Below are 11,333 nucleotides of genomic sequence, written 5' to 3'. Positions count from 1 at the left end.
TTATTATTATTATTATTATTATTATTATTATTATTATTATTATTATTATTATTATTATTGTTTATTACTTTAGGATTATTAACTTATTATATTTATTTTTGAAGGGACTAGACCAGTGCATAAAAATTATTCCCGTGATCCTCCCATAATCAACTTATTTCAGATTTGTCTTTATTATTAACCTACCTATTCAACTATTTTGAGATGTCGTTCGTTCGTTCATTCATTCATTCATTCATTCATTCATTCATTCATGCACCGTGACAATTCAGTTATACAGCAAATGCCAACAAAAATCACAATTTTCGATAGGAACATTTGCATAGTGATAGACAATCCCAATGTTATTCCACGGCAGGGTAATCTTTAGCACATGTATTATGCGTATATTATGTACGTTCCACGTAGTGAAATTTACAAGGCTGGTATTCTCATTTTAGGTTAGAAATAATCACGATGTATACACTTGTTATGCAATTAATACAATGTATTTATTTCTTTATATTGATTCATGCAATGCATAATTTTACCCGCGATAGGGTGATATGCTTTGGTTGGTACTGGGCAGGTTGGCTTTTCCGTAGATTAAATGTCTGTAAGATATATGGGATAAATAAAATTAGTAACCTGACAATGTATAAATATACTGGTAGTTACTCTAATAGTTATAGGGAGTGACAGATGTATACATAAGTATGACTTCTAAATCCAATGTCTTTGCATTTGATGATGTGGTATAATATGCATTATGCAGATATTTAAAATTAGATAACTATGATGTGTAATCAAATTATATATAAGTTCGACTTCCTAATCATTCAAAAAGCCATTGTGTTAGCAAATCATGACAAATAGTTGTTTTTTTACCTTCTTCACATATGTATCCCTTCGTTCTGGTACAACTATCATCGTCCCATTGGTGTTTGTGAGATGACCTGGTATAAAGATACATCATACATCCATTCATTAAATCATCACACGTGAACCATTATTAATTAACGTGAATCAAATTATATATACCACCAGTGTAATGTAAAAATAAAAAAGAACACAGGTAATGCTTACCACAACTGGATGCAATCTCCGTTACCGTCTGGCTGACCAGTATGAAACGCTGTATAACTCTGCACTTGCCCGTCACTCGAAATGATATCAGAACCTTGTTTGCGGACATCGATCCACATGTCCTTATTGACGTCTTCAAGCAGTAGTTTATTCAGTAGACTCATGTGAGCAACTTGGCTATTGTCTTTGGCTAATTGCATACCTTTGTTGGCACATGCAGGACCAGATTCGTCCCATTTAACTTTTTGTTCATTCACATCGAGGCTATCAAGTAGTCCCACCATGTTTTTCATTGCATCATCTGGCACAGAGACAAAAATGTTTCAATCAGTACAAGCTGCAAATCTTTGGAAGACTAGTCATTATCTCTAACATAGGCAACAATCAGATGATATTATTTCCTATTAACCTAGCGTCATAACACTTTTTTATAGTTCTCCAGAATCATCGAATTTTGATGATACATGTCCATACAAACAACATTAGTGACATTTTGTTCGTTGATGTGATATTTGATTCAGTCATATTAAGTATGTTAGTTATGTCAATGACAACAACAATACAAAACAATACAATACAATAGTTTCAGTTGTACTTAGCATTTGGCGGGGGGGGGGGGATCGTAACCTCTCAGCTTTAAAACATATTTTTTATGTCCTGGGTACGACGTTAAAATTGCATCCGGTTGCGGAGTTTTTGTACTCGGGAGAATGAGGTTACCCTTTGCCGCAACTACCTCCAGGTCACCCTTGGGCAAGGTGTAGCACCTGTGAGCCTTGGGTGCCAACTTCCCACATAACAAGTTCGGTTGACGTCAGTAAGGGCATACGGTCGTAAAACTCCTGCACAAATAGATCCGCACAGGTGGACAATTTTTCATGTAAATATGTAGATATTAGTTTCAGTTGTACTTAGCATTTGGCAGGGGGGATCGTAACCTCTTGTGGTGAGAACCAGTGTGACTGGCCTGCCAACGGGGTGCTAAGGATTTCATTGGAAAAGTTATCAGTTACATCCGTTAATGTAATTTCGTTTTACATACCCGTAAATCAAAAATCACAATACAATACAATACAATACAATACAATACAATACAATACAATACAATACAAACCTTGCTCTTCACAAATATACATGTACTTATTGTTACACGATACGTCATTCAGTTTCTCGCCGTTGTAATTATTCCTGTATAAATTAAGAGCCGTGTTTATAATGATAATTATGTGCACGTACATTTGAATAAGTATTTCATTTAATAAAGATGTGAATTAAATGCATATACCATCATAGAATAAATATATCAAAACCACTGATCACAGCTTCCAACTGTAAGGAATAAACCACCACTGTCTGTATACCACGGGTTATTGCATACTTGCTATTTCAACTCGGTTGAATGTAATAGGGCTGTATACTGTAATAATGTTCTTACCAAAGATGTACACATGGTCCATCACCATTGGGCTCACCCTTAGCAAATGGTTGATATGTAGCCATGGAACCACTCATTGTTAAAAGCAGACTGCCAACAGTTCTGGGGCCAATCCAGATATTTTCATTGGTAATACCTTGTTGTTGCATCTTTTCAAGTATAGTATAATGAACATTCTCATCTCTCAAGTCAGTTAGCATCATACCCTGATCCATGCAAGCCTGGGCAGCTTCTCTGTACTTCTTTTTATCAGTGAATATGCGGTATTGGTTGTCAAATATAGGTGTGGTCACAGCAGATTCTTTGTGAACAAATAGATGCATACGTTAGTAGTTGTATGTTTCTTACATATGCACTACTGTGTGAATGAGTGTTTGGTAGACTAATATCAAAGACACTTTTTCCCCAAATATAATATCATGTTTAACTTCTGATACGTCAATGCTAACTTACCATCGTAGCATACGTATCCCATCTTCGTACTACATTTGTCATCGTCCCATTGATATCCTTTTGATTTCCTGTCGAAGATAACAACTAACTATTACTCATATCGCATTTAAATGCATACTCGATAGGTTCGTAAATATGGAATACCATAACGTCGACTTTAGCAAACAAACGCATATATATATAGTACAAACAAAAATGTCAATGTTATAATTTGGCGAATATCTAGTGTAAAAGGGAGTTTTCTGTGCTTAAACAAAACAAACCATGTATATATGTCATTGTCTATATTAACGAAAAAAGATGGTTAAATATTCTAAGGTTAAATGTTCTAACATGGTCTTCTTAGACATAGATAACAAAATGGCCACCATATATAGACCATTAAACAACAGACAATATCTATAGATACATGAGTACAAATTGATTTCACATAAGCAAAATGAAAACGTGAGGTTGCATATCGAATTCAAATTATACTAATGAAATAGTGCTTTCACAAAAGTAAAATATATGAAACACGTCGAGCTAGTGGCTACCATGGGCGTATATAAACACCCACCATAAATATAGACAGTCACCATTTCCATCAGGTTGCCCCTTTGCAAAGGGTTGATAATCCAGAATAGTGCCATCATTTGATACCACGTTAGAACCACTTTTGATTGCATCAATGTGAAAACTCATGTCAAAGAACCCAAGTGACCGTATCTTGAATGTCATGATGGCATGTGATATTTCACACTCGTCTCTAGCAAGTACCATGCCAGCCGATTCGCATGCTTGAATTGATTCTTCGCGGGGGTTCTTCATTGTAATTAGTTTGTATTTGGGTAGCATTGCAGCAATGTCACAATCTGTAATTAAAAAAATAACATATGATTGAATTTAATCTCCCACAACATTAAAACATTTGTTTTATTGTACTTTGTGTTTCATTGTGTTTTGATATGGATGTTTCTTTACCGCGGATAATCATTTTAACATATATACAGCAGTCCATATAAAACGATAAAACTAAAACAAGCCTTGAATTGAGAAGGCTGACTTCAAATGAAAATCGGCATGAAAGTTGTGACGCGAGAACTGACATTATTTTATCTAAGGCAACTGACATTACATAAACTTAGGTGATACGATTACGAGTCATATGGCGTTTCTTGCGTGAATGGAATTATATTTAGGCGTTAATTGATATTCATAACTGAACTTTGATTAACATTTACAGTGGTATGTATAAATTTGTATCAATTACTGAAAGATCATATTAATATTCTTACCTAGGGGCTCACATACGTACATTAGCTTCGTTCCACAGCCGAGGTCGTCGTACTTGAAGTCATGTTTCTCCCTTTGGAAGAAAAATAAGATATATTATATACAATTATACAATTTTGTAAACAATTCAAACTTCACATTGATTGAGTGTGACTGATCTTCATCGTACAGCGTATTAAAATATGCAAACTAGAAAAAAAATATCCCAACTTTACACGTTACGATGGGACTATTTAATACAGGTTTAATTTGGTGCAACCGTTCACATGTTTTTTTTGTATAACAAGACCAAGAAACGAATAAATATAAAAGTTCAGTATTTCCAAGAACATTGGCCCAAAACTCTCTACAAATATAAAGTCTGAACTTTCAACGTGCTGTAACAAAAATCATTTTCCGATTACAGATGTACATGTCGAAATTAAAATACTTGATCCAAGAAAACCTTTTTGATTTGACAATCTGCATTCTCGACTTATGATACATTCTGCTTTATATAGTTGTCAAACACTTGCTTATATTATTAATATTTCATTCCATATTTTCCCTCAAATCACTTAACAATTACTCGGCTCTTATTAAAGGGAATGGTTTGACAAATATTATGTTTCTGCTATACATGAGCGATATCTTTAATTCGGCAACTGTATTCAGTTTTATGTTATCTGCAGATGATACAAGCATGTTCCAATTTTTCGACTCATATCACGTAGATCTTTTGTACGACCATTTCCAAGTGAAATTGAATTCGGTGATTAATTGGTGCAAGGCCAATAAGGTAACATATAATATTGACAAAAGCTTCACAATTTTCAAAATTAATAATTTTCATTCAGATAACACGCCATTAAAGAGGGCAAATATTAGTGATGCTGTACAACTGCCTCATTCATACATATTTTATGTATTGTATCGACATTTGGGGTCAGACATATGAGTCAAACAATTTTTCATATGCAAAAAAGATTGTCAGCTAAATTCGTCTTAATGTAAGCATAGTTCTTTGGAACACATTACCATCGGCAATAAAAGAGAATTACCCTCGACACAACTTAAAAAAATAGTCATGAAAATATACCTACTAAATTACTAGTTAAAGAGATGGAATATAATAGAATTAACAATAAGAAATGATAAGTAATGCTTTGAGAAGTATTTCCATGTTCTTATAATGGTGAGATGTAATGTTTCATTAGTTAGAGCTACGTGATATATTCAATTAAGTTATCCATGGTGGAAATAAAAAAGCAAAACAAATAAACAAAATAACAAAAGGTAAGTTCACAGCAATTGCCAGAAACTCATTATGAAGTCGTCACTAAATATAAATGATATTCACTTAGTGGCGACGAATATTGTATTTTTGACTTGAGTTACATTTGAATTGTATAATTCTTTTTGTTTTATAAAAAAGTTACCACATATTTGACTGAAGTAGACGGGAATAACTTTTTTTTTTTTATTTTTTTTTTTTATTATTATACAATTAACAATACATGAAAAGGAAACAGAACTAAAAGTACAACACAATCACAAATACAACAAATTATCAGAGTAAGGTAAAGTACATAAAATTTGACCTATTCGACTGGAAAATCACTCCATTTATTAACATGATGCTCCATAATATTTTTACGAGTTGCAATATATTTTTCAATTTTATAAATATTCAACACTAAATGTTTTAATACTATGAAACTGGGTAAGGTATCTTGACACCTAGCAGTGTATATAGCCCGTTTAGCAAGTAATATAACCTGATTTGTAACAGTACTAAAATTTCCATCCCCAAGTAGTAATTGATGTTTATCTGGAAGACTGTTTAGATTTAAAAATTTGCCCCAGTTATGAAATACTTTACCCCAAAGCTCCTTTGAATATTGGCAGTCTACAAATAAATGTAGTAAAGTTTCATCTGTTTTTTTACAAAAAGTACACAGGGGAGATGATGCATAAGCTGGGGACATTTTAAATAAAATAAAATTAATATATAGAATATTTCTCAAAATTTTACAATAAAATGCACGTGACTTGGATTCTATTGTAACCTTGTACGGAAGTGCATACAATTTTTTCCAGTCTAAAGTTATAGTAGGAAACAAATTTTGGTAGTATATTTCGCTTTTCGGGGGGGAATTTCCTTTTAACTAGTATTTGGGAAAATATTCTCGTAGACATTTTGCTAATAACTATAATTTTACCATCACTAGGAACACTTACCGGGAGAGTGGGTCTAACAACATAAGAACGTTTAATATACCAAGTTTTCGGAATTGCATCCACAAGACCAAACCATTTTAAAAAAATTGTCGTGCCTTCCAAACGATTAATCAATAGATCCCAAGACAGAATTTTACCATTCTTATCATATAAATCCGTAATATAAACTATACCTATGTTATACAATTCCCTATAAAAGATAGATTTTCCTTGAATAATAATATTTTGATTGTTCCAAATAATCTCACTTGCAATTTCTTGAAGATTTTCCGGGGGTTTATGTAAATTTACTGACGACCATGCATGAAGAACAGACTCATAAAAGGGTGGCAAGTTTATCGATAACATTTCCCTATTAAAATTACACTGGAACAACAAATTTGCTCCACCTACCGAATTAAGATACCAATCAAAAACTTGTTTCCATGGATGGTAATTTTTATCAAAAAATTTTTTAACCCAATTTGCTTTTGCTCCAACACACATGCTCAATAAATCCGGCATAGCCAAACCCCCCTTTAACATATTACCAATCACAGTGTTTCTGGCGATCTTATCAGGACCGTTCCAGAGGAAATTATAAAACATCGAGTTGAGTTTAACTAATACTGATTTAGGAACGGAAATAAGGTTAAACGTATACAGTAATTTGGAAATAGCTAAGGATCTAATAACTTGTATTTTACCGAGTAAAGATAAATTACGACAAACCCAAAATTTTAAAAGCTTTCCAACTGACACAAGATAATTTTCACAATTCATTGAAGTCGCAAGATCATCGTTATATGAAAAATATATACCGACAATTTTAACACAATCTGAACACAATTTTAATTTTAAAGGTTCGTCTTTTCGGTGTCTCCAGCTACCTATCCACATTGCTTCCGATTTATCCGCATTTACCCTCAGCCCAGATACAGTACTAAAACAGTTCAATTTGCTAAATAGTTCCGTAGCAGAAGCCAAGTCTCTAACAAAAGTGGTGAGATCATCTGCATAAGCAGTGTATTTCACTTGATTTGGACCAATCTGAATACCAATTATTTTATTATTTTCAGATATAGCATTTAGTAAAGGTTCCAAACTTAAAATAAACAAAGCAGGAGATAAAGGGTCACCTTGTCTTACACCTCGATTCATGTTAAAATACCCAGTTGAAAAGCCTTTGTTCATTACACAACTTGAGATATCAGAGTAGAAACAATGAATCCAGTTAATAAATGACTCCCCAAAATTATATTTCTTTAGAACAGCAAAAATGTATTGCCATTCCAAAGAGTCAAATGCCTTTTCAAAATCAATGCAAAATAAAATTCCAGGTATATTCCTGTCTTTTGTGTAGTTCATAAGGTCATCTATCAGACGTGCACAGTCACTTATATATCTACCTTTAACAAAAGCAGACTGGAGTTCAGAAATAAGGGAGGGTAATACTTTCTCCACTCTCAAGGCAACACATTTAGCCGCAATCTTATAATCCAAATTTAACAGCGATATGGGGCGCCAATTTTTAATGTATCTGAGGTCCTTTCCTTCTTTAGGGAGTAATGATATCACTGCCTGTCTTTGTGTAATTGATAATTTACCCACCTCATACCCATAATTCAATGCTTTCACCACACAGGGTCCCACCAAAGCCCAAAATGTTTTATAAAATTCGGCACTAAGACCATCATTCCCCGGTGTTTTATTATTTGGAATTTTTTGCAGAGCCTCGTAAGCTTCCTTCAATGTAATTGGACCCTCACACAAATTTTTGTCAGATTCTTTTAAATGGGGAAGTCTCAATGGGTTCAAAAATGTCTTAATGTTTGTATTATCAGTCACAACTTTTGATCGGAACAATTCTGAATAAAATTTCCCGATATCTGATAAAATATTCTTTTCCCCATGTATTATATTTCCTGATATATCAATTAAATTATTTATCTGAATTTTAGTCTGGTTAGTCTTTTCTAGGCCTAAAAAATATTTTGAATTTTTTTCCCCAAATTCGTAGCAATCTGCTCTCGACCTAATTATACACCCTTCCGTTATATAGTCATATTCTTCTTCTAGTGATTTTCTTTTGCCTTCAAGCCTATCCAACAACTGTTCCGATGGATCCGAATTATATTCCAATTCCAAGGCTAGTATTTCAACATTTAGTTTCTGAATCTTCTTTCTTTTTTCTGCAGCTCTTTTCTTTGAATAGGTAATTGTAAGACCCCTTATACGAAATTTCATTAAATCCCAAATTAGAAGGGGATTTCTCAGATTGTTATATTTTTGTAACCATAATGGAAAATTGTAAGTGATTTGTTCGATATACACGCTATCATTCACTAAACTAGAGTTAAATTTCCAATATGAGGGCCCTCGTTTTGATGTTTTTATTGAAATGGAGAGAGTTATTGCCAAATGATCTGACTTCAATCCTGGTTTCATTGAAGAAGATAATACAGAAGATTGCAATGATTCACTAATCAAAAAATAATCGATTCTACTCTGTATGAGTTCAGGTCTGCAACGACTCCATGTAAAGCAACGAGAGTTTGGGTTTTGTATACGCCAGATATCAATGAGGCTAAATTTTTCCATTAGTTTATTATACCAATCTAATGATCGCCGCCATACTCTTGGATTCCCCCCTTTACGATCCAAAACAATATCCAATGCATAATTATGGTCACCTCCCCAAACGGGAATAACTTACCAAAGATCGATACAGTCGCCATTACCACTAGGTTCGTTAGGTGCAAATACTTGGTAACCAGCATTTCCATAAATGGTTTTGACGTCACCGTCGATCTTCCTCATACCAAACCAGAAACTGTTCTTATCTTGTCCCTGGTCTTTGATCGTATCAACTATGCGATTATAATCATTCTCGTCATTGGGAACAGCAAGCATCATACCCTTTTTATAACATTCTCCATAAGCATCGTCACCTTTTACTTTGTCAGTAAAGAGTTGATATTCTATAAATAACAAAGTAAATATTTCGAAAAGACTTTAGTTAATGTTATTCAGTAATCGAAACACAGTAATATGCCAATGTTAAAACGCAAAAGAATTACACACATTTGTATGATAATTCAACAATAATTTAACAATACAATAATGTTTGCTCTGTGCCAAACCAAATTTGTTTCAACCTTGTCAATTTTTTAAGGTGGTGGCTGTGAGAAAGATTGAGCACTGTTGCTCATTCCTCAATTAAAGATATTCTATTCCATGTGTATTACAACCATGTGATGTTTAAGATATCTCCACACTATGCTATGTAAATTACAGCCATGTGATGTTTTTGATACCTCTACATTATGATATGTAAATTCAACCATGTGATGTTTTAGATATTTCCACACTATGGTATGTAAATTACAATCATGTGATGTTTTAGATACCTCAATACTATGATAAGTAACTTCAACCATGTGATGTTTAGATATCTCAACACTATGATATGTAAATTACAACCATGTGATGTTTAAGATATATACACACTATATGTAAATTACAACCATATTATACTTGAGATATATACATACATGTTATGTAAATTACAGCCATGTGATGTATAATATAGTTTAAATTGATAAAGTACCTTTAGGTGCATCTCCCAGTGCTTTACATGGGTCCTCGGATTGTACGCCTGCTGGTTTATCACTTGATTCTTCTGAAAATGTAGAATACAATTTGCAGTTACACCTACACTATACACTGTGATTTATCATCGCCAGGGATTGCCACGTTAAATGATTATGCATACACTATGACTAAGGTTTATATATTACACGTTAGTCAAATATATTGCCACTGCGGATGTTCATGTGTTACACAGGTATTGTAAACGTAGGCGCTGTAACTTGCGAAATTCCAGCATTATTCCATTACTATATATATTGAAGCTAAACCTGACAAATAGTTGTCTTACCTTCTTCACATATGTAGCCTTTAGTCCTGGTACAACTATCATCGTCCCATTGGTGTTTGTGAGCTGACCTGGTATAAAAATACGTTATCATGCATCGCTCAACAAATCATCACACGGGAACACTAGCATAATAATAACTAACGTGCATTATGTGTTAAATGTAAAATAAAAAAGAAGAAGGGTAATGCTTACCACAAATGGATACAATCTCCGTTACCGTCTGGCTGACCAGTGTGAAACGCTGTATAACTCTGTACTTGCCCGTCACTGGAAATAATATCAGAACCTTGCTTACGGACATCGATCCACATGTCCTTATTGACATCTTCAAGCAAGAGTTTATTCAGTAGACTCATGTGAGCAACTTGGCTATTGTCTTTGGCTAATTGCATACCTTTGTTGGCACATGCAGGACCAGATTCGTCCCACTTAACTTTTTGTTCATTCACATCGAGGCTATCAAGTAGTCCTACCATGTTTTTCATTGCATCATCTGGCACAGAGAGGGAGCAATATTTAAATCAGTACAAGTATGTTTGAGGGAATCCATTATCTATGACTATTTTTTATTAACCTAGCTTTATGACAAAACTCCTCACAGCTCTCTCGGTGTTGATTGCGTTCGTATTACTACCTTATTTGCAAAACGAGATCTGCAAAAGACCGATGTGTAAAAATCACAATCCGGGGTCACAGTTTACATAAACAAATGAAAGTATCTCTTTTTAATGTGTCTGTTTTATTCATACAGTCACATTAAATTCAAGTCAATGATGTTTTTCAGCCATGTTCGCAGTGAAGATCTAAGGAACACTATAGGTGTGCACAGCTACAAAATAATAATAATAATGAACTACACGTCAACCCATAATAGACTTAAGCACACTTTGTGCTCCATGTATATCGCACAATTAGCTTGCTTTTGGCTATTGTGCGTTGGCGGAACGTCCATTATTGTTTACGTAT

The 11,333-nt window shown here is 33.8% G+C and overlaps 1 protein-coding gene across 1 annotated transcript in view; it reads right to left on the bottom strand.

Moving 5' to 3' along the window:
- Positions 1-466: 466 nt before the first annotated feature.
- Positions 467-11,333, bottom strand: part of LOC100378888 (macrophage mannose receptor 1-like) — a 31,487-nt gene continuing 20,620 nt past the window's right edge. Inside the window, exons 18-29 of the mRNA XM_085490688.1 lie at positions 10,560-10,860; positions 10,368-10,435; positions 10,038-10,109; positions 9,144-9,408; positions 4,231-4,301; positions 3,513-3,807; positions 2,954-3,021; positions 2,501-2,801; positions 2,180-2,253; positions 1,066-1,366; positions 868-935; positions 467-593 (exon numbers count right to left, since the gene is read on the bottom strand). Of these exons, the coding sequence (XP_085346814.1) occupies positions 586-593; positions 868-935; positions 1,066-1,366; positions 2,180-2,253; positions 2,501-2,801; positions 2,954-3,021; positions 3,513-3,807; positions 4,231-4,301; positions 9,144-9,408; positions 10,038-10,109; positions 10,368-10,435; positions 10,560-10,860 (1,892 nt within the window). The 3' untranslated portion in view covers positions 467-585. The remainder of the gene's footprint in view (positions 594-867; positions 936-1,065; positions 1,367-2,179; positions 2,254-2,500; positions 2,802-2,953; positions 3,022-3,512; positions 3,808-4,230; positions 4,302-9,143; positions 9,409-10,037; positions 10,110-10,367; positions 10,436-10,559; positions 10,861-11,333) is intronic.

The sequence above is a fragment of the Saccoglossus kowalevskii genome, chromosome 15 (assembly GCF_978046115.1).
Source record: "Saccoglossus kowalevskii chromosome 15, keSacKowa6.1, whole genome shotgun sequence".
Lineage (NCBI taxonomy): Eukaryota > Metazoa > Hemichordata > Enteropneusta > Harrimaniidae > Saccoglossus > Saccoglossus kowalevskii.
The sequence above is the reverse complement of the archived record's forward strand: the minus strand, read 5'-3'. Positions and strand labels throughout refer to the sequence as shown.